Source organism: Oryctolagus cuniculus, chromosome 20, assembly GCF_051225735.1.
Source record: "Oryctolagus cuniculus isolate XC-2025 breed Fujian yellow rabbit chromosome 20, ASM5122573v1, whole genome shotgun sequence".
Taxonomy (NCBI): Eukaryota; Metazoa; Chordata; class Mammalia; order Lagomorpha; family Leporidae; genus Oryctolagus; species Oryctolagus cuniculus.
The window spans coordinates 15,900,807-15,925,249 of record NC_142886.1 but is presented as its reverse complement, the minus strand read 5'-3'; the positions used below and the strand labels follow the sequence as shown (position 1 = coordinate 15,925,249).

The 24,443-nt window shown below is 38.1% G+C and overlaps 1 protein-coding gene across 13 annotated transcripts in view; it reads right to left on the bottom strand.

Annotated features, from left to right (window-relative positions):
• Window positions 1-24,443, bottom strand: part of FUT8 (fucosyltransferase 8) — a 296,071-nt gene that overhangs the window by 142,037 nt on the left and 129,591 nt on the right. For all 13 annotated transcript variants that reach the window (XR_016226668.1, XR_016226667.1, XR_016226669.1 and 10 more), the window contains one exon: window positions 21,522-21,951. Coding sequence is in view for 10 of the 13 variants with exons in the window: in XM_002719524.6 (XP_002719570.1) it covers window positions 21,522-21,724 (203 nt within the window). In the remaining 3 variants the exon portion in view is untranslated. The remainder of the gene's footprint in view (window positions 1-21,521; window positions 21,952-24,443) is intronic.

Genomic DNA, 24,443 nt, shown 5'->3' with positions numbered 1-24,443 from the left:
TACAGATAGGAGAGAGACATCATGGAGCTGCATGGACAGTACAAATACGCAGCAGCCAGCGGGGACACCACAGATGACTCCTACACACAGGGGCTGGAAAAGACACCATCTTCTCAGAGCAAGCGGAGAGGAGTCCACAGTGGCCCATGTCACTGCTGATACTGCTTGAGGGAGAACCCTGCAACCACGCTGACTTTGATTCCGGTCTGGAACACTAGCAGGGGGCAGGGTGCCCACCTAATCCCATGGAGAGAGAGCACTTGCCTGTTTCACATCCCTCCCCCTCCCCAACGAGGGCTCTTGGTGACGAGCAAGGAGGAAGCACCATCTTAATAGGTGAGTACAGGCTGCTGCAGGTCAAGCATTCACACGATCAGGGGATTTTGTCGGAGGGTTTCCACTGACTGACTGACTCTGGCCTGGAGGACTGGCAGGGAGTGGGGGTGCCCACTTAAACCTGTGAGGCACTTCCCTCCCCTCACCCTATTACAGGCAGCATGCATGCCCAACAGCCAAGGCGGAACACCGACAGGCAGCTGGCTCTGAGAACACCTCCGACGCTATGTGGTGTTGCAGGGCTGAGAGTGAATCCTCTGCTCCTTGTAATTGTGGGAACTGTACATGCTAAGACTGGGAATTCAGTGACTGCACAATAGGGGTGTAGCTAGGTCTCTGCGGAATCCACACCTCTGAAACTCCACTGAAGGAGGAGACCGTCCAAGCCATAGGGGCATATTTCAAAAATAGAAGCAATCAGAGGAGAAAACCAAAAGAAAAAAACTGTGCTCAGCAAAGGTCTCATTTATAAATGAAGATTAAATAAAGACGCTCCAAAACAGAAACTGAAAGATTTTGTCAACACTCATCCAGCCACACAAATGAAACTTAAGGATGTACTACACACAGAAAGCTACCATAATGAGAGACTGTGATGGCAGAAAACCTCCTAGGGAAAGCACAAAGGAAATCCAAAGCAAACAAGCATATTTATGGGGAAATGTCAGGACTACGTGATTACTTATCAATAATCTTGAATGTAAATGGCCTAAATTCTCCAATTACAAGATATAGATCAGCTGAATGGGTTAAAAAACAAGACACATCTATTTGCTGCCTACAAAAAACATACACCAACAAACGTACAGACTCAAAGTGAAAGGATGGAAAATGATATTCCATGCTAAAAAAAAAAAAAAAAAGCACAGGGTATCTGAGTGCCACACAAAATAGACCTTTAATACAAAAACTATTAAAAGAAATAAAGAAGAGCAGTAGGTAATGACGGAGGGATAAATTCAACAGAAGAAGTGACTATAGTAAACATATATACACCCAATGCCAGAGTATCTGCTTATTTAAAACAAATGTTAATGGATCTAAAGGGAGACATAGACTCTAATACAATAATAATGGGAGACCTCAATACCCCACTTTTATCAAAAGACAGATCAACTAAAAAAATCAAATAAAGAAACAACAGAGCTAATCTACACTGTGGACCAAATAGGCCAGTGGTATCCACAGAACACTTCATTCCACAGCTACAGAATACACATTCTTTTCCTCAGTGCAAGGAATTTTCTCTAGGAATGAACATATGCTAGGGCATAAAGCAAGTCTAAACAGATTCCAAAAAAAATTCAAATTATACCATGTATCTTTTCTGACCAGGATGGAATGAAGCTGGAAATTAACAACATAAGAAACTAGAAACTATGACAACACGTGGACACTGAATAACATGCAACTGAATGAACAGTGGATCATAGAAGAAATCAGAAAGGAAATTAAAAAATTCCGAAAAATGAATGAAGATGATAACACAAATATTAAAACTTACGGTATATGGAAAAAGTAGCATTAAGAGGGAAGTTTATAGAAATTATGCCCACATAAAGAAACTGTAAAGGTATCAAATAAATGATTTAACAATGCATCTCAAGGACTGAGAAAAACAAGAATAAACCCAAAATTAGGAGGGAAGAAATAATAAAAATTAGAGAAGAATTTAACAAAACTGAAACCAAAATGACAACACAAAGGAACAGTGAAATGAAGAGATGGTTGTTTTGAAAAAATAAACAAAATTGATACACCATTGGCCCAACTAACCAAAAAAAAAAGGGAAAAGACCCAAATCAATAGAATCAGAGATGAAAAAGGAAATGTAACAACAGATACCAAAGAAATAAAAAGAATCATCAGGAATTACTACAAAGAGCTATATGCCAACAAATAGGAAAATCTAGAAGAAATGCATAGATTCCTGGACACATATAATCCACCAAAATTGAATCATGAAGACAGAAAACTTAAACAGACCAATAACCAAAATGGAGATTGAATCAGTAATAAAGACCCTCCCAACAAAGAAAAGCCCAGGATGGATGGCTTGACCACTGAATTCTACCAAACTTCTAAAGAAAAACTAATTCCAATTTTTATCAAACTATTAAGAACAACTGAAAGTGAGGAAATCCTCCCAAACACGTTCTAAGAGGACAGCATTGCTTTAAATCCAAAACAAGAAAAAGATACAACAAAGAAAGAGAACTATAGACCAACATCCCTGATGAACACAGATGCAAAAATCCTCAACAAAATACTAGCTAATCAAATCCAGTAACAAATCAGAAAGATCATTCACCCAGACCAAGTAAGATTTATCACTGGTATGCAGTGACAGTTCACATTAACAAATTGTAGAATAAAAAAAAAGCATATTATTATCTCAACAGATGCAGAGAAAGCATTTGATAAAATACAACATCTTTTCATGATAAAAATCTTAAGCAAACTGGATATAGAAGGTACATTTCTCAACATAATCAAGACAATACATTACAAACTCACAGCCAGCATCATATTGAATGGGGAAAAGTTAGAAGCTTTCCCATGAAGACCCTGAACTAGACAAGGATACCCACTCTCACCATTGCTATTCAATGTAGTCCTGGAAGTTTTAGCCAGAGCTATTAGGCAAGAAAAAGAAATCAAAAAGATAAAATCGGAAAGGAGAAGTCAAATTGTCTCTATTTGCAGATGACATGATTCTATATATAGGGGAGCCAAAATACTCCACTAAGAGACTACTGGAGCTTATAAGAGAGTTTGGTAAATTAGCAGACATAAAATCAACAGCCTTTGTATACACAGAACAACACCATGGCCAAGAAAAAAAAAATTAAATACCTTTGAAATAAATTTAACCAAGGATGTGAAAGATCTATGTAATGAAAATTACAAAACATTAAAGAAAGAAGACACAAAAAAGTGGAAAAATCTTTCATGTTTGTGGATTGGAAAAATTAATATTATCAAAATGTCCATACTACCCAAAGCAATTTATAGATTCAATAATTTATAGATTCAATGCAATTCCAATCAAAATACCAATGACATTCTTCTCAGATCTAGACAGGATGATGCTGAAATTCACATAGAAACACAGGAGACCCCGAATAGTTAAAGCAACATTAAACAACAGAAACAAAGCTGGAGGCATCACATACTATGAGGCATACTACACTGCAGATATAATCAAAACAGTCTGGTACTGACACAAAAACAAAAATGTAGATCGATGGAACAGAATAGAAACCCTAGAAATTAATCTACACATCTACAACCAACTAATCTTTGACAAAGAAATTAAAATCAGTCCCTGATTTTAATTTTCAACAAATGGTGCTAGAAAAATTGGATCTATGCATGAAGTATGAAACAAGACCCCTATATTTCACCTTATACAAAAAACCAACTCACAATGGATCAAGGATCCAAATACAACATGATATTATCAAATCACTAGAGGAAAGCATTAGAGAAACTATGCAAGACATTTGCATAGGCAAAGATTTCTTGGAAAAGATCCCAGAAGCACAGACAATAAAATCAGAAAGACAAAAGAATTACTCAAGCTGAGAAGCTTCTACACTGCAAAGGAAACACTTTGTTAAGTGAAGAAGAAACTGACAAAATGGGAGAAAATATTTGTAAACTATGCAGTTGATAAAGAATTAACATGCAAAATCTATAAAGAGCTTAAGAAACTCAACAACAATGAAACAATCAATCCAGTCAAGAATTGGGTAAACTACATGAACAGGTATTTTTCAAAGGATGTCAAACAAATGGCCAACAGACACGTGAAAACATGCACAGTATCACCAGCCATCAGAGAAATGCAAATAAAAACCACAGTGAGTTTTCACCTCAGTCCAGTTAGAATGGCTATCATCCAAAACAAAAACCAAAACCAAATGCTGGTGAGAATGTGGGAAAAAGGGTACCCTAATACACTGTTTGAGGGAATGTAAACTAGTACAACCATTATGAAGACAGTATGGAGGTTCAACAGAAAACTGAAAATAGATGTCCCATATGACACAGCTATCATACTTCTGGGAATTTACACAAATGAAATGAAATCAGCATATGAAAGACTTATCTGTACCCTCCATGTTTACTGCAGCTTAGTTCACAATACGTAAAATCTGGAATCAGTTCAGATGTCCATCAACTGATGACTGGATAAAGAAAATATGGTATATGTACACTATTGAATAGCATCAGGCATAAAAACAATGAAATCCTGCCTTTCACAACAAAATATATGCAACTGGAATCCATTATGTTTAGTCAAATAAGGCACTCCAAAAAAGACAAATATCACATGTTTTCCATGATTTGTGGTAACTAACATACAGAGTATAAAATATGTAATACATATGAGCCAAACTGACATTCTGAGATTTGATTATTGCTTACAGTCCCTGTCTATACTCATGAGGAACTGTGGTTTTTCTACTTACTACTTGTTTAATTCATATTTTATGGGGAAGGGTTACTCTTGTGATTATAAAATAACCTGAAAGTATGTCATTGTAAAAATTAAAAGACAAAGTAAGAAAGGAAGGAGAGGGAGGGCAGAAGTGTGGGGAGGGTGGGAAGTTTCATTATGTTCTTTACTCTCCATATACAAATTACATGAAAATTTTTCATCTTATATAAATAAAAAAAATTTTTAAAGCATAGGTTACTATTTTATCCTTTAGCCATTATAGTTCATAGGCTAACCCTACTATACTGAAATCTATGTATACTTATTTTCCTTCAGACAGCGTTGTCAAGAATACTGATCCTACACCCTAAACAACCAACTATTTTATGATTTTACCTAAATGGATCAAAATGTCAATATACAATATCAAAAACACAACAAATCAGTGATGTCTTTATAGTGAAATACAAATTTGCCTAAAAGAAATATAAAAAATAGTCCAGAAAAATTTATTTTCTACTAAACAGTTCAGATTTGTGTTGTCTATAAATCAAGTGACATTAAATCGATGAAACACTATGGTCATATTTCCTGGTATTTATCTTCTATTATCAAGAAGTCCTTAGAGCTCAGTAATACTACAATAAAAGAGTATGGAATAAAGTGTAAACAACATTTAATCAAACCCCTATGCTCAAATATGTGCACTTTGTAAAATATTTAATGCAGAATCATTTTGCCTACATGGCATTTGTACTTGTATAAGGAAAAAATTCAAACATAAAGTTTCAAGTTTTTCAACTTTGTTATTTAAGATTTAATATTTTTACTCATATGGCACCTTCCTCCAAGAATGGTACATTCCTCCTGTTGTACACAGTGATAATGAATAATTAAAATTTCTATATTCTAAATAAAATTTAAGGTGGGCAACTCTAATTTTCATATCTAAAAGCAAAAGATTCTAAGTCATATAATTCAGTTATGAGAGCCAAATTATGAAGGGAAAAAAAATCCCATTCTATACTTCTATTTAATGTAGTGCTCATATATTAACTATTTTCTGTTAAGAAAAAAAAAAAAGACTTGTTGAATGTTCCAGCCCAGCCCAATCTACTTTCTGTACAGTTATGGATTCAAGGCCCAAAGAGGTTAAGTGATTTATTGTTCTGAATTCTAATCCACAATATAAAATATTTTATATTAGGGAATTCATTACCTCTATTAGAAAAAAATTAAAACAAGTATTTCAGTTCTATGAAAGTAAGGGTGGTCATTTGCCTTTTGGATTATCAGGTACAACTAGCTGAAAATCTACTGTTTATTGAGAACATACTAACACACATGAATTCCAAAAACATCATTTGAAACTTTGTAACAGGACAGGCATCTGACACAGCACTTAAGACACATTAAGGACACCCCATTAAGGACATCCAATATTGGAGTGCCTGGTTGGTGTTTCAGTTTCATTCAACTTCCTGCTAATTTCCACCCAGAGAGGCAGCAGGAAGTGGCTTAAGTACTTCAGTCTCTACCAACCACACAGGATACTCAGAGTGAGTTCCAGGTTCTCAGCTTCAGCCCAGTCTCCACTAGCTGTTGCAAGCATTGATGGGAATGATCTAACAGATGGGAGATCTCTGCCTCTCTTTCTCTCGCCTTTAACATACAATAAATAAAACAGGAAAAACCTTAATAACATTAGCATAACATTTATCTGACTATTTTACAAGGGAAGAAACAGAGAGTCCTTAAATATGTCTTTCTTAAGATGACTAAGTTAATAGAAGTCTACATTCCTTCCCTTCCACTGGTCTGCTCCTTTTTTTTTTTTAAAGATTTATTTATTTATTTATTTATTTATTTATTTATTTATTTATTTGAAAGTCAGAGTTACACAGAGAGAGGAGAGACAGAGAGAGAGAGGAGAGACAGAGAGAGAGAGGAGAGGCAGAGAGTCTTCCATCCTCTGGTTCACTCTCCAGTTGGCCGCAACGGCCAGAGCTGGGCCAATCCGAAGCCAGGAGCCAGGAGCTTCTTCTTGGTCTCCCACGTGGATGCAGGGGCCCAAGGACTTGGGCCATCTTCTACTGCTTTCCCAGGCTTTCCCAGAGAGCTAGATCAGAAGTGGAGCAGCCGGGTCTCGAAACAGTGCCCATATGGGATGCCAGCGCTTCAGGCCAGGGTGTTAACCAGCTGCACCACAGCAAAAGCCCCAAGGACTGCTCCTTTCTAAGCATACCTGATCTCCTTCCACTGAGCCCCACTTTAGCTCTACATACAAACTGACTCAAGAAGGCAGAGAGAAGAAAGAAGGACATTGGAAGATAAATAAAAGCAAGAAGAAATCAGTGTCACAAAGCTTACAAAGATAAATATAAATATAAATTTAAACTACAAAGATAAATATAAATATAAAATATATATTTAGAATACAATGTATTTATATATCTAAAATATAAATATAAATAATAAATATAATCAACAAAAAACTAAGAATAATATCAATAACTGGACTTCTATTTCAGAGCATATCCATACTCACAACATTCATAACAATTCAGAGATTATAATAGACAAGAACTAAAAATGAGGATATCTTGAGTCACACAAAATTTGATCAGTAAATTTTTTTCTATAAAGACTCAGATAATAGGGCTGGTGTTGGGGTGTGGCAGGTAAAGTTGCTGACTGCGATGCTGGCTTCCCATATAGGCACCAGTTTGAATCCCAGCTACTGTACTTCCAATCCAGCTGCCTACTAATGGCCTGGGAAAAGTGGCAGAAGATGGCCCCAGTGTCTGCGCTCCTCCTATCCACACAGGAGAAATGGAAGAAGCTCCTGGCTCCTGGTTCCAGCCTGGCCCACTCCTGGCCCTTGAGGCCATCTGGGGAGTGTTCAGCAAATGGAAGATGTCTCTCTTTCTCTCTGAATTCCAACTAAATCAGTAACTCTTTAAAAAAAAAAAACAAGAGGGGCGGGCATTGTGGCATAGTGGGTAAAGCTACCACCTGCAGTGCCAGTATCCCAAATGGGTGCCAGTTTCAGTCTGGGCGGATCCACTTCCAATTCAGCTCCCTGCTATGGCCTGGGAAAGCAGTAGAAGATGGCCCAAATGCTTGGACCCCTGCACCCACATGGAAGACCCAGAAGAAGCTCCGGGCTCCTGGCTTCAAATCAGCCCAGCTCTGGCTGTTGCAGCCATTTGGAGAATGAATTAGGAGATGGAAGATCTCTCTTGCTCTCTGTCTCTCTGCCCCTGCCTCTCTGTAACTCTGCCTTTCAAATAAATGGATGGATCTTTAAAACAAAACAAAACAAAGACCCAGATAGCTTTTCTGGCTACATAATCTCATGTTTTCCTTTGAAATTATTTTTTCTCCAACAATTTAAAAATGTATAACCATCCTTAGAGTGGAGGTCATCAGAAACAAAAACAGGGGCTGATTTGTGGCACAGTGGGTTAAGTCACATCTTGTGATACCAGGATCCCAAATCAGAGTGCCAGTTCAAGTCCTGGGTGCTCCACCTCTGATGCAGCTCTCTGCTAATGTGCCTAGGAATGCAGAGGAAGGTATCCCAAGTACTGGAGACTCTCACCCATGTGGGAGGCCTAGGTTCCAGGTTCCTGGCTTTGGTATGGCCCAGCCCCTTCCATTATGGCCATTTGGGGAGTGAAGGAACAGATATAGAGGATCTCTCCCTGTCTCTCTGTTGTTCTTTCAAGTAATTAAATAAATAAATATAAAAAACAAAAATAAGGGAGAGTTGGGTTTGTCCCACTGCATAGTTTATCAACCCTTATTAAAGCCAACCATGCCAAATTAAAAAAGAAAAAACCACCAAGAAAAACAGAGATCCAACTCTCTCCACTAAATGAGCTATTCTGAGGATCTCTAGTGAAAAAGGAGCCAAATTTAACTTACATTTCAATAATTTTTTTAATTATTCATATAGAAGTCATACTTATTTATGTTCAACTGTAAACTAATTCCATTTGTATGTCTAACTGAATTTTGAACAGTGAATTATAAAATATTCATCAAAAACAGAAAGTTGTCATCATATGGACAAAGGGACAGGCCATCTACAACTGGGACATTCTGAACTCACACCTATGAAATGAATGCCAAGTATGAAAGATGACATATGTATATGTATAATTACATGGATAAAACTATCATTCTATAAAATAAATTAAACTGAAGGCAACTTCAAAATCACCTGAGCGAGGTGACTCAACGTAAAGTCCGATTCCCTAACTTTTGCTGTATTTAGTCGCTCTCAGCTGAAGGGAGGGCTGGAGGGAAGGAAAAAGGGAAGGAAAGAGTGTGACACGCGGCAAACGCAAATGGTTTTGAGTAACAGTCTACTTCATGTCTGACAGCCATTCAGAAGCATCCTGAGAATGCAAGGGTGATACAAGAAGTCCATGGAAAGTACAATAAAAAGCTAAATTTACTTTGGTATATACTTCATTGATTCACAATACATATTTTCCATGAGCTTTTTGAAAACTCCTAATATTATAAACAGTAAAGAAAACAAAGGAATAGAGAAGGAAAAGAATTAGCTTCAATGAATTAGGAAACATTTCATATAAAAGAACAGTTAAGTAGTGTTTGGAATCCAGCAACCAAAGTTATTATCTACAGAAAAGAGTAGAAAATAGTAAACTTGTAATATCTACTAAATAAATGAAGTGTCTGTTCAGCAACCCATCTTTCAAGGCAGGTTTATTATTCCTCCTCAGATGATGATGTTTCAGAGTATCTAGGTATTATTTGCTTCTCACTCTTTGCACTAAGAACCAAGAAAAGAAAAGATTGAGCCACAAAAAAAAATTATTTACTGTGACTAGAATTTTTAGTCTGAAACATAACAATCAATAACCAGGTTAGCATTCTTACTATTGTAAAAAATTCTGCCCATCTCAACCCTATATTTAAAAATAGACAAGAAGCACTAGTTAAAACTTTCCAGGTTTAATTTAAAAATGTATTACTCTATATCTACTATAGTCAAACTGTCTCAGTTTGACTAATCTGGCTTTGGCACCTAGCAGACATGTATTGAGGGGCAAATCACTTAACTTCTAAATAAGATAATACATCAGCTTTCATATCTGCAGGTTCCCCATCTGTGGACTCAACTAATCATGGAATCAAGATACAGTAAAGTATATGACTGTGTATAAAACATGTATATAAACTATTTTTGTTGTCATCATTCCTTAAACACTACAGTATAGCAACTATTTACATAGCATCCACATTGTATAAGGTATTACAAGTAATAGCCTAATTAAAAATTAAATTGAATGTGGGGCCGGTGCTATGGCACAGTAGGTTAATCCTCTGCCTGCAGCACCGGCATCCTCTATGGGCTCCAGTTCTAGTCCCTGCTGCCCCACTTACGATCCAGTTCTCTGCTATGGCCTGGGAAAGCAGTAGAAGACGGCCCAAGTCCTTGGGCCCCTGCACCCAAATGGGAGACCCGGAAGAAGCTCCTGGCTCCTGGCTTTGGATTGGTGCAGCTCTGGCCATTGCAGTCATCTGGGGAGTGAACCATCAGATGGAAGACCTCTCTTTCTCTCTCTCTGCCTCTCCTTCTCACTGTCTGTAACTCTACCTCTCAAATAAATAAATAAAATTAAGAAAAAAATTAAACTGGATGCATGGATAATTTAAAGTATGTGGAAGGATGTGCACAGACTAAGTGAAAATACCATAACACTTCACAAAAGGGACTTGAGCATCTGCAGGCTTGATATCTGCAGGGGGTCCTGGAACCAAACCCCTTGCTGACTGATATCAAGTGACTACTCTCTACGTGAAGTACTGTACACAACCAGCAAACAAATAAATATTTTTATTACTAAGCACAATACAACATATAAACAGACGATCCCCTGTTATGGAGGCTGGCTCTAAGATGTCCCCACTGATTTCTGTCTTCTGGTAACCAAGCCCTCCCCCGAGTTTAATTGGGCCTGTGGCTTCCTCTAACCCACAGAACACTGCAGAGGTGATGTGACACAACCTCCATGGCTGCACTACCAAAAGACCTAAACTTCACCTTGCTAGCAGATTCTCTCCTTTGTTGGCTTTGCTGAACTAAGCTACTTCATTGCGAGCTGACCTATGGAGAGTTCCACTGGGAAAGCACCTGAGATAGCCTCTAGCAGTCAAAGAGTAAGAAACTGTCTCAGAACAAGCCCCAAAGCAGTGAATTGGGACAAAAACCCTGTGATCTTAGCACTGTTCTCTCTTTTAGTTAAGCTTTGAGATGAAATGCAGTCTTAGTCAACACTTTCTGCAGCTTTGTGACGGAGCAGGAAGCCAAAGTACTACCTAAACTGTTAAACCGTGCAGGGACTTCTTGATCCATAGAAACCGTGAGATAATTAAACCTGCTTTGTTTTTAGCACTAAGTGTGTGGTAATTTGTTGCACAGCAACGGATAACTAATTATGAAGGTACTTCAAAGAATACACGGGAATGGAATTATTAAAAATACGAGGTGGTTTTTGAGAAAAAAATTTTTGAAATTTATGGACAGTTTTTTTATACAATATGCATTTTCCACATAAAGTGAAAAAGTTTTTGTACTCCTGATTTTTTTGCACCAAAATAAACTGATACTTTTAACCCAATTTTTCTTCAAACTTTCTGAAGAACCCTGACACACCTGTGTAACTGGGTAGATACAAACAATCAGATGCATTTTACTTTTTATACTTCTGAGGAATCTAAAAATAAATTAATGAATGACTCACCGAATTGACTCCCTCTTTTTACAGTACAGTTTATCCAGTGCCTCTCACTGAGTTTCACAATTTCCCTCTTGTTAATAATTATGGTTTGCAAAGTCTGGTTTAGGAACTATTTATCTGATTCTATTCTTCAAAATTACAGCTATTTCCAAAAATCTTATAAATATACTACTTTATAAATATTGAAAGTTAATTTACTTGAATTACCTGATTCTGATATTAATGACTATATTAACACAAATACAGAAAGTGACCATGATTCCTAACGAGAAAGTATGATCTCATCCTTTATTCTACACAGACATTTCCATTGAACCACATTTGCTGAGGGTAGAGAGTGAGCAGAGCTCGGAATGAAGAGGAAATGGAATTTTTCTCTACAGGACAGACTACCATTCATTTTATAAATAAGCAGAAATCTCTTCTGCTCAATCTTTCCCCCTTTGCCAACTCCATATACACAGACTTCCTATTGCTTATGACAAGACAAAGTACAGAATACTTTTTACAGAAACATCCTGATCCAAATATCAGAGAGTACATCAGATTGGGAAGGTTTTCAAATGGTAAACGTGTATTCTGCTGCTGTTGGATAAGGTATTCTATAAATGTCAATAGGGTCAAGTGGATTGGTACTGCTGTTCCTGTCAATTATATCCTTACTGATTTTCTGCCTCCTTGACCTATCAATTACTGTAAGCAGGATACTGGAGTTCTTAGCTGGTAATAGTGGATTTATGTATTTCTCCTTGTATTGCATATTTTGTTTCAGGTATCTGATACTTTGTTACATTAAGGATTGCTATGTTTTCTTGGAGAACGTATTCCTTTACCATTCTGCAATGCCCTTTCTTGACCTCTGATAATTTCCCTCATTAACTCTGATTCATGATAAGTGGGAAAGAAAGGAATCTGATAGAAGAGGCTGTCTGCTAGGCCCATGGTCTAATCTATAGAACCCATACATACAATTAGTAAAGAGTCTCAGGATAAAATGGATTATTGTATATTTTTTGTGCCACAGCAACTACTTCCAGAACTACCATATCAACCTGATTAAGAATGTGATTTATAGGGGCCGGCACTGGGCACAGTGGGTAAAACTGCCACCTGCAGTGCCGGCATCCCATATGGGTGCCAGTGTGAGTCCCTGCTGTTCCTCTTCATATCCAGCTCTCTGCTATGGCCTGGGAGAGCAGCAGAAGATGGCCCAAGTCCTTGGGCCCCTGCACACACGTTCGAAACCCAGAGGAAGCTCCTGGCTCCTGGCTTCAGTTCGTCGAAGCTCCAGCTGTTGTGGCCACCTGGGGAGTAAACGAGCAGATGGAGGACCTCTCTCTGTCTCTGTGCCTCTGCTTCTCTCTGTAACTCTGTCTTTCAAATTAATAAATAAATCTTAAAAAAAAAAAAAAAAAGAATGTGAACTACAAGACTAGGCATTTGGTACAACAGTTAAGATGCTCTTGTCCCATACCAGTATGTCTGAATTCAAGTCACAGCTCCGCTTCCAATCCAGCTTCCTGCAAATATCCTGACCTGGGAGGCTATAGTCATGGCTCAAGTATACCTGGGTCTCTGCCACACTTAGGATTGAGCTCCAGGCTCCTGGCTTAGGCCTGGCCCAGCTCTGGTTGTTGCAGGCATTTGAGGAGGGAATCAGTGTATGGAAATCTTTCCTTATGTGTCTGTCTGTATGTCTGTCTCTCGGTTAGTGTGCCTTTCAAGTAAAAGGAAAATAAATAAAATTAAAAAAAAAAAATAAGAATGTGACTATAAAGCCAGAGTGCCTCATTTTAAACTCCAGATCCACCACTCACAGTTGTATAAATTTCAATAAATTCCTTAATTGTGCTTCTTTTGTCTAACTCCACAAAATGGGGTTAATGGGAGTACATATTCCTAAGTCTATTGTAGGGTATAAATGAGTTAAAGTGTTTAGAATGTGGCCTGATGTATTGTAAAACTTACTAACAATTTCTGTTGCTGTTAAGATTCTAGGAGTAGGGGCCAGTGCTGGGGCACAGCAGATAAAGCCGCCACCTCAATGACAGCATTCCATATGGGCATCTGTTCAAGTCCTGGCTGCTCCACTTCCAATGCAGCTCTCTGCTAATGGCCCAGGAAAGCAACAGAGGAAGGCCCAACAGGGCTCCTGCACCCATGTGGGAGACCTGGATAAAGCTGCTGGCTTCAGCCTGGCCCGGCGTGGTTGTTGCAGCCATCTGGGTAATGAACCAGCAGATAGAAGATCTCTCTCTCTCTCTCTCTCTGAAACTTTGATTAAAAAATTTTTAAAAATGAATCCTAAAAAAAAAAAAAAAAAAAGATTCTAAGAGTAAAAGCAGAAACTAACATCTTCCTTTGTGTCATCTGTCACTGCAACCCAATACCTAGTGAAATATCCCATAAGATGCTGAAAAAAGTGCTATGAATTTCAATTCTGTAGTGAATAGGATTGTAAGCCACTGACTGTGTGTGTGTGTGTGTGTGTATCAGGAGACCTAATTTTACAAAATACTTGTAAGACTATGGAAATTTTTTTTCCCCGAAAGTCAGAGTTACACAAAAAGAGGAGAGGCAGAGAGAGAGGGGTCTTCCATCTGATGGTTCACTCCCCAGATGGCTGCAACGGTCAGAGCTGCACCAATCCAAAGCCAGGAGCCAGGAGCCAGGAGCTTCTTCCAGGTCTCCCACATGGGTGCAAGGGCCCAAGGGCTTGGGCCATCTTCTACTGCTTTCCCAGGCCATAGCAGAGAGCTGGATCAGAAGTGGAGCAGCTGGGACTCGAACCAGTGACCACATGGGATGCAAGCACTGCAGACAGCGGCTTTACCTGCTATGCCACAGCGCCAGCCCCAAGATTCCAAGACTATGGAAATTTAAAGCTCACTAAAAATATACAGGGTAAGCATCCTGTATTTTGAAAATCCAAAATTGAGTTTGGATTAGGAATACTCAGTTAATATAGTATATGCAAATATTAAAAAAAAACACACACTTGAAATCTGAAACACTTTGATCCAAAGTATTTAGGAAACAGGCTCGCAACCTGTACTAGAAAAAAATATAAATCTCCTTCAGAAACAACTTTAAAATGGTCAGTAAACACACACACACACAGAGACTATAAGAAAGGAAATCATCAAACTAAAAACAGAAATCAAAAAAATAAAAAACAGAGTAGAGAAAAGACACACACTCTATCGCATTAACATTGAAAGAATCTAAAACGGAACAATGGCAACTTCCATCAGCAATAAACGAAAAGGTCAGTACAAATAATCGGGAGTAGACTGATAAAGTTAGGAATTCTAGGAACCTTGACTAGAAAACCCCCACTAACCTGTTCTCAGGGAAGGAATATTTTCCTCAAGGAAAATACGATTTTATTGATAACTAAGGATAATGGATGTCAGACTGAAAAAACGTTAGGTTATAGCTACATGGCAGGTACTCTACACTTTCCAACCTATGTCAACTGCTCTAGAAATAGAAGATTAGACATAACAGAGAAGAAAGCCTAAAGAAAATGTCTAACAGAACAACTAGAACAAAGCCATTCCTACTTTCTGTTTTACGCTTCTCAGTCAGAAGACATGACCTGTGAAAAACCCAGGAATTCCTTTAAGCACAACTAAGTATTCCATACATCTGTGTCCTGGGACACATTCTTCCACCAAAGAGTCATGATCTGGCTGTAATCTCTCTGGGCAGATTGCAGATTACAAACAGCTGAGAAAAAACATGTAATCATAAATCACTTAGAGATTCTGTCTGGTCTGTAAACTTTACAGTTTGACAGCTAGCATCCAAATTCCAGAGGAAATGTCTTCTTTCCTGGACCAAAGACTAATAGGCCTCCAAACATATATTTAAATTTTTAAGTTATGCCCTCAAAAATAAATGCCCCGAGAATAACAAGGATTTAAATTAAGAGGAAAGCTATCAATTAAGCATTGTTCATATTTTACAAATCTATGAATTTCTCTCTTTTTTTTTTTAAAGATTTGTTCTATTTATTTGAAAGACAGAGTCACAGGGAGAGGTAGAGCCAGAGAGAGAGAAACAGAGAGGTCTTCCATCAGGTGGTTCACTTCCTAAATGACCGCAGTGTACAGAGCTGAGCTGATCCAAAACCATAAGTCAAGAGCTTTCTCCAGGTCTCCCACAAGGGCGCAGGGCCCAAGGAACTGGGCCATCTTCTACTGTTTTCCCAAGCCATAGCAGAGAGCTGGATTGGAAGTGGAGCAGCCAGGACTCAAACCGGCACCCACATGGGATGCTGGCACTGCAAGCCACAGCTTTAACCTGCTGCGCCACAGCACCAGCTCCCAACTCTATGACTTTGTAACACCCATCCAGATTAAGGGAGTTTCTGCACTAAACTTCAATAATTTTCCAGGTGTTTTCTGGTAAACTTCAACTATGATGGAAAGGTCAGCTCAAACTCAAAAGTCAAAAGCAAATGGTCCACTCTGCCTGTCAAAAAAAATAAAAAAAAAAAATAAATAAAAAAATAAAAAAAAAAGAAATGCTTTTATATTATACTGTGTGTGTGTGTGTGTGTGTGTATATATATATATATATATAGTGTTACTTATATATATAAATCCACAATTTTTAAAAACAAATCCATAATAAACAAAAAATGTAGAAATAGGCAACAGATTGAAGAAATACTTCACAATGAATACATATGAATGACAAATAAGCACATGAAAAATGTTCTCCATCATTAATTATAAAAATGCAAAGTGAGGGGCCAGCACTGCGGCTTAGTGAGCTAAGCTTCCGGCTGAGGCGCCGGCATCCCATGAGGGTACTGGTTTGTATCTTGACTGCTCCTCCTGTGATCCAGCTCTCTGCTATGGCCTGGGAAAGCAGTGGAAGATGGCCCAAGTGCTCGGGCCCCTGCACCCACATGGGAGACCTGGAAGAAGTTCCTGGCTCCTGGCTTCAGACTGGCCCAGCTCCAGCCAGTGCAGCCATTTGGGGAGTGAACCAGCGGATGGAAGACCTTTCCCTTTGCTCTCCCTCTGTCTGTAACTCCACTTCTCAAATAAGTAAATAAATCTTTTAAAAAAATGCAAAGTGAAATCTCAGGCAGAATACTACATATCTATCGGAATACCTAAGATAAAAACACTGACAAGAGCAAGCACTGGCAAGGAAGACAGTAGGCAGAACTCTCAAGCCTTGGTGGTGGGAATTTCAAAATGGTACAGGCATGCTGGAAAACCTTTAAATAGCTTTTTATAAGATCTGACCCAGAAATTGCACTTGCTAAGTATTTACCCAAAAGAAATAAAAACTATATAGACACAAAAAGTTATAGGGCAAAGATTAATAGTGACTATTTTTATAATTTTTATAATAAAAATAATCCAACAACCTTCAATTGATAAATGGACTTTAAAAAATGTGATATATCCATAAACAGAAACCTTCTCAATATGAAAATGTAAAAACTACTATTCAGAAATAGAACAGAATGAACTGCCAATATACACAATAACCCTGATGAACCTGGAATGCTAAATTACGCTAAATGAAAAAAGCCAGAATAAAAAAACTGCATACTACATGACTACTTTTATATAACATTCAGAAACAATAAAAAAAATGTGGAGCAGAAAACAGAATGTGGGTGCCAGAGTCAGAAGGTGGAAACAGAATTTGACTACAAAGGAGCCGTAGAGAATTCTGGGGGAAGACAGAATTCCTATACAACTTAACTATAAGCACCTGAAAGAACTTTAAGACCTCGGTGCTAAAAGAATTAAATTTTATTATATGAAAATTATTCATCAGTAAATCAGACAAAGACACACATATGCGTACAAAGGAGCTTCCAAAAGTTCGTGGAAATTTTGCATCTGTTAATTCCATTTCCCCATGAATTTTCGGAATCTCCCCGTGTACACATATATCCCATAGAGCAGTCTCCCATACATTAAGCTTGCATATTTCCATTTCACAGCTAGAGAGTTTTAAGTTATATTCCTAAATGTATAGCACTGTCAATAAAATTAGCAAGTTCTAGTTGGAAGGTTAACTTCTTTGTATAAAGTTGGTTTTTTTTTTTTTTTTTGGCCAGGCAGAGTTAGAGAGAGAGACAGAGTTATAGACAGTGAGAGAGAGAGAGAGAGAAAAGTCTTCCTTCTGTTGGTTCACTCCTCTAATGCCCGCTATGGCTGGCGCTGCACCGATCCGAAACCAGGAGCCGGGTACTTCCTCCCGATCTCCCATGAGGGTGCAGGGACCCAAGCACCTGGGCCATCCTCTGCTGCCCTCCCGAGCCACAGCAGAGAGCTGGACTAGAAGAGGAGCAACCAGGACTAGTACCTAGCTCCCCAACTGGGACTAGAACCCGGGGTGCTGGCGCCACAGGCAGAGGATTACCCAAGTGAGCCACGGCGCCAGCCCCTTTGTATAAGTATTATACTGAATTCTAACTAGAATTCTATTCTAGTTTCAATACTTCTGGGTTGCTTTCCAACTCTAGTTGCTATGCCTTATCACAAACAATGACCTAATTTTACAGACATCTGAATTACTCCTTTATAGTCTGGCCTTCAGCTACAATTTCTTACTTAAAAAAAGATGTATCAAATTTAGGACAAAATATTAGCTGTACATACAGTAAGAAAAAAATTCCAATGTTAGCAACATCATCATTGTTCTTTTTTCCCTGGCTCTCAAATGAAATCCCTTTGGATAAAACACAAATGGCCCCACGAGAAAAGCTGATAGAAGGGTCCTAACAGGTTTTTCCTCCAATGAGGGAAAATAATCACTTATTTATTTTCCTGATGATAAGCCTTAAAAATGGTCTCATTTACTTAAGAGGCATAAATATTATTTTGCAGTAGGAACAACTCATATTTAATACAAGTTTTCCTTCATGCAACAAAGCCAAAATATTTAGCAGTCAGAAATAAAGAAAATATCAATATTAAAGAAGGAACTAGGAGAAAAGTAAGCAATTATTTATGAGCCTAAATTGTTGAAAAGCAAAATTCTTTGAAGAGCAAAATTTCAATTATATAAAACAAGATGGCGGGGCCGGCGCTGTGGCACAGCGGGCTAATGCCTTGAAGCGCCGGCATCCCATCTGGGCGCCGGTTCAAGTCCCAGCTGCTCCACTTCTGATCCAGCTCTCTGCTATGGCCTGGGAAAGCAGTGGAAGACGGCCCAAGACCTTGGGCCCCTACACCCACATGGGAGACCCGGAAGAAGCTCCTGGCTTCTGGCTTTGGATCAGCACAGTTCCAGCCATTGCGGCCAACTGGGGAGTGAACCATTGGATGGAAGACTTCTCTCTCACTCTCTCTGCCTCTCCTCTCTCTGTGTAACTCTGACTTTCAAATAAATAAATAAATCTTTAAAAAAAAAAAAGATGGCATAAAACAAAACAAAAGCCAAAATCCACCAAAGAAACAGCTGTTCTTGGAGATCACTTCACTGAGACACATAGGTGAAACTGCAGGGTCATTGATTTTTCCGATTTTCATTCAGGCAGACAACGAAATTCAGAGTTCAGATTTTGAAGTCACACCACTGAGATTTAAAGTAGGCTCACCCACTTGTGAAAAGTCACCTTGGGCAAATTAAATCACTTGACAGTGCTATGATTCTTCATCTGTAATATGGTTATGAAATGGTAATAGTTCCCAATTAAGAGACTGTGGAATTCAGTGAGATAACTCATGCCAGGTTACTTGGCATATGATAAACTCTCAATAAATAATAGCTATTATTACTATCCCTTACATTAGCATTAGCAATCTTCGGTTTCCATAAAGAATTTTATTAAAGTGGCCAGCATTGTGGCATAATGGTTCCAGTTGCCATCTGTGGTGCTGGATCCAATATGGGTCCAGGATCGAGTCCCAGCTTTTCCACTTCCTATCCAGTTCCCTGATAATGGCCTTGAAAAAGCAGCGGAAGATGGTCCAAGCACTTGGGTCCTTGCACCCATGTGGGAGACCCAGAAGAAACTCCAGGCTCCTGGCTTTGGCTTGGGCCAGGCTTGGCTGTTGCGGCCTCCTGGGGAGTGAACCAGCAGATGGAAGACCTCTCTCTCTGTCTCTCCTCCTCTCTCAGTAACTCTTTCAAATGAATTAATTAAAAAAAAAAAAAGAATTATTGAAACTACTGAAAGATCACCTCTGTGATCCTTCTTGATTATCCCAGCAGGAAATAAAATGATACACAAATACAAGAAGTTTTCTGTCCATTTTCATTCTTTTTTCTTTAAGATTTATTTATTTGAAAGGCCAAGTTACACAGAGGCAGAGGCAGAGGCAGAGGCAGAGGCAGAGAAGGAGGTCTTCCATCCACTGGTTCACTCCCCAGATGGCACTTGGGCCATCTTCCACTGCTCTCCCACACATGGAGCAGCCAGGACTTGAATGGGCACTCCTGTGGGATGCCGGCACTGCATGCAGGGGCTTTACCTACTTTGCCACAGCACTGGCCCCCATCTATCCATTTTCTAGTACCTGACTACTACTACTACTACAAATGATAAGGATGACATTTCACTAATTTTTGTAAAAAAAATTTATACCTATCATTATCTTCCATAGCTCATAAAAAGATGAAAAACAATATTATAGTGAAGAAAATGTTATGGAACTGGACAGATCTCAGCTCTAAAGGAAGAATGAAGGGCAGCGGGGTGGAAACTGGGAGAATGTGAGGGATCTGGGAACCCCCTCTCAGCTTCCAGGACTAACACCACCCACCACCCTCTTCCTCCACGGAATGTTCCTGCCTTTCCCTCATAAAGCTCTCGTCTGCTCTTCTTCCCCAACTATTCTTACGGCACTCTGAACAGTAGTATATTACCACTTTCTACTCCTCAACTTATTTATTTTTCAAAAAGAAATTATTAATATTCATGTTTTTTTCTCTACCTGGTGGTCAATGACTCTAAAATCCTCATTTCTAGCCTCAATCTCTATCTTTGAGAAAGAGCAAACATTAAACACAGGATCACCTTCCTATGGAAAGATAGTACATAATTTTAAACTTAGTAACTTTGAAAAAAAAGAGATCACCTATATAACACTATGTTTACCTTTTATATGAAAATACTAGACTTTGGTTTGCCAAACAGTACCTTCCAACAGATATATGTCACAATTCCTTATAGACTAGAAATAGTGATAATAATCTTTCACATTCCAAATTCAATTGTTTTAGTTAACCATGAAATTGTGTTTCTTAAACATTTAAGTTTTTTTTTCTTTTTCTTTTCTTTCTTTCTTTTTTTTTTTGACAGAGTGGATAGTGAGAGAGAGAGACAGAGAGAAAGGTCTTCCTTTTGCCGTTGGTTCACCCTCCAATGGCTGTCGCGGCCGATGCACCGCGCTGATCCGATGGCAGGAGCCAGGTACTTATCCTGGTCTCCCATGGGGTGCAGGGCCCAAGCACTTGGGCCATCCTCCACTGCACTCCCTGGCCACAGCAGAGAGCTGGCCTGGAAGAGGGGCAACTGGGACAGAATCCGGCGCCCTGACCAGGACTAGAACCCGGTGTTCCAGCACCGCAAGGAGGAGGATTAGCCTAGTAAGCCACGGCGCCGCCTAACATTTAAGTTTTAAATCAGCTCAACATTCCATTGTTATGATCCATACAGTAAAAGTTTAATAAACACTGATTTAAATCATACAAATTTTGCATTTAATATATCAAAGCTGTCCAAATGCTGAAAATAACTGTTAATCAAAGTGCATAAAATAAATGTCATTGTTTTTTATATTAAAATTCATATGCAAAATTAGGTTCATCACTATGGAGAAATTCTCTATTAAACATACACACCCTAGTCTACTAAGATATTTAAAATTTTGCAAAGACTGTTTATAGAAATTATTTTCCAGTAGCTGAATTAAATCCTACACTTAAGAACAAAGACAATTTTATTATTTCTTCAAGATTTTCAAACCTACCGGAGAGATTCGGCCATTCGCCTCAAGTCTTCATTCTGTTGTTTCAAGCGTTCAAGCTTTGCTAGAATCTTGGACAGTTCTCGGCTAGAGTGATCGGGGTGGTCATTATCTCGTACCAAGTGACCACCTATATAAAATAGCAAGGTCCCCCAGGCAAAAAGAATGAGCATAATCCAACGCCAGGAACCAGTCCATGGCCGCATTTTCAGGTTTTCAACTCAGTCCCCTGAATTCCTGGAGCTCAAAGAATTGAAAACATTCTAACTTTGTTTCTAGCTAGTGCACAGGTGAGCAGACATCTGTTGTTTCAACACATGATGCTTCAGACAATTTTGCCTCTCTGGTACTCCTGTGCTGAATCTTTCAAAGAGTTCATCCAGATGATATGAGAAGGAAGCTTTATTGTCCTGTGTTTCATGAACTCTACATGCTGTGGAAAGAGTAAGAAATGTATATAAATTAATATTATTATATGTAAAATAGCATATGCTTAAATTAACATAATTAAAAGTGAACACATCAGCATCGACTGACCAACAGGCTAGAAGATAATCTAACTGCCTACTAACAAATAAAGAGTAAACATTTAAGTCTGCATACTAATACACATACACATGGGCTCTACCAGATCCAGATTAATTAGTTCTACGCCTGAAAACCCTGTAGGCATGACATCATCACATTTCCTTCTTAAATAATTTTCAAACATTTTCTCCATATGAATGAATTCATTTCTATAAATCCTGTTCTCCACACGCCTCCATCTCACTGCGCAGATGCCATCACACCATTCAACTCTGCAGGTGACAGGCAAATTGTCACTTTTAGGATAAATTCTAAAACTGACACCCATACTAGCCAAGCAAAGGTTATCACAGTCATCAATCAGCTGGCAACCACTCTAAACAAATATCAATGCAGAAGTTCAAATGGATCAGGCCAGGCTATTCCTTCATCAAATTTATTAAAAATGCCAACAATTATAATAGAAAGCTAGTATCAGTTACATCTCAGCTGTTGTGCATCTTAAACTACAAATGCACCGAGCTTAGCTATGGGTTTCATTTGTCATTTCTCCACCATTTGACTTAGAATTCCCTTGGGAACAACTATATTTTTTTTTTCTTTTGTAGACAAAGATATAATTGAAATCATTCAACAATCCAGAGCTATACAGGAGAAGTCATCTATCCAGGTTCAGGATTCCTTATAAAAGAAACAGGAGAGGAGAAATACTTCCTGTACACAAGACATCATATGTGGGGTCATGATTACTAATTATACAGTCACAAAAATTAAATACAAGGTTTGGGATGGAAAAAAAAGTGAGTAGATAGAAAAGTGAGAGAGGAAGCTTAAAAAAAAATTAGAGCACAAGGCCACTATTTTCCTAGTTTTAAATATCAAATATCAGGGTCAATAATGTAGAAGAGCAGATTAAGCCACCACCAGCAACACCTGAATCCCGTATGGGCACCAGTTCACATCCCAGAGGCTCCATTTCCAATCCAGCTCCCTGCTAATGCGCTTGAGAAAGCAGCATAGAATGGCCAAGGATATGACCCCCCCACCACCCATGTAGGAGACCCAGAAGGAGCTCCTGGCTCCTGGTTTCAGCCTGGCCTAGCCCAGCCGGGGCCATTGTGGCCATTTGGAGAGTGAACCAGGGGATGGAAAATGTCTCTGTCTCTTTTTCTCTCTGTCACTCTGCCTTTCAAATAAAATAAACAAAATATTTTAAAAATAAATGAATAAATCTGAAATCTCAATTGCTTTTAAATGACCATGTAAACAAAAGGAAGAAAAAAATCTCTTCAAATGAGTATCCTATAAATACTCTACTTCCTTCCTGTATAATCTAGCACCATTTACCTTAATGTTATGGGTTTACACTGGGTTAAAACATGAAATAAAAAGAACTGTATTCACCAAGAATTGTTTGGAAACCAAATTAAAAAAACAATAATCCAAATGAAAATCAAGAATGCCTTTCTCAACTGCACTGTTTATCTTGTCTCTTTTGCAAAACACTGTCCTTTAATCTCATGTACCTTCAGCCAATTCATCAAAACAAAAAGATTAAAGTTTATTCAATGTTTCAAGTCACAGACTAGTAATGTAAGCTCCACTCTTCATCTTTTATAGAAATAAGGCAGACATCCAGGATTCCATAATTAAAAACAAGCAAAAAATTAAACCATTCTGATGGCTAATTCAGTAATATAAAAATGTAAATATTACATTTGAATGAATGAGACTTTTTATGACAACAAATCCAACAGTGTAAAATTATACCATATGCTGAACCTATAATACAACCCAGCCAATTCAAAGCTAGTGAGATAAAATTATTTTATCATTCTCTTCATAGCAAAATTAGTTAGAAAGACAACTGTGATACTCAAAGCATGATAGCTTTTTAAATAATAAGTTAACTAAATAATAGATGCTGACGCATGTTACTTAGAATTAGGACAAAATTATATAAATATTCAAAAGTAATATAAGACACAAGTTGAAAAGTAACAAATACAGAAATGTAAACTTTGTTAAAATATCTTAGATTTTAATAAACTACCATCAAAAATATTCAGATATTAAATTAGTACATTATATAGCAATACTGATATTATATGAGTTATAAAATCAAGAAATTATTGTAGGAGCAAAACATGGTCATTTTCTTAACAGCATCATTTAAATTCTCTTTTTAGAGAAAATGCTGCCCAAGACTTTATTTATTCTTAGTCAATATTTTAAAAAATTCTCAAGAAAATCAAGTCAAGCTAAAGAGTGAGTGGCTTTCTACGTGATTTTCTTTAGCATGGTTAAAACAGCAGGTATAGAATTTTTTCCCCTATCTACCAATCACAGTGAATGCCTATTTACTTCATGTCCATTGTTGAACTACATCTGTTAAAA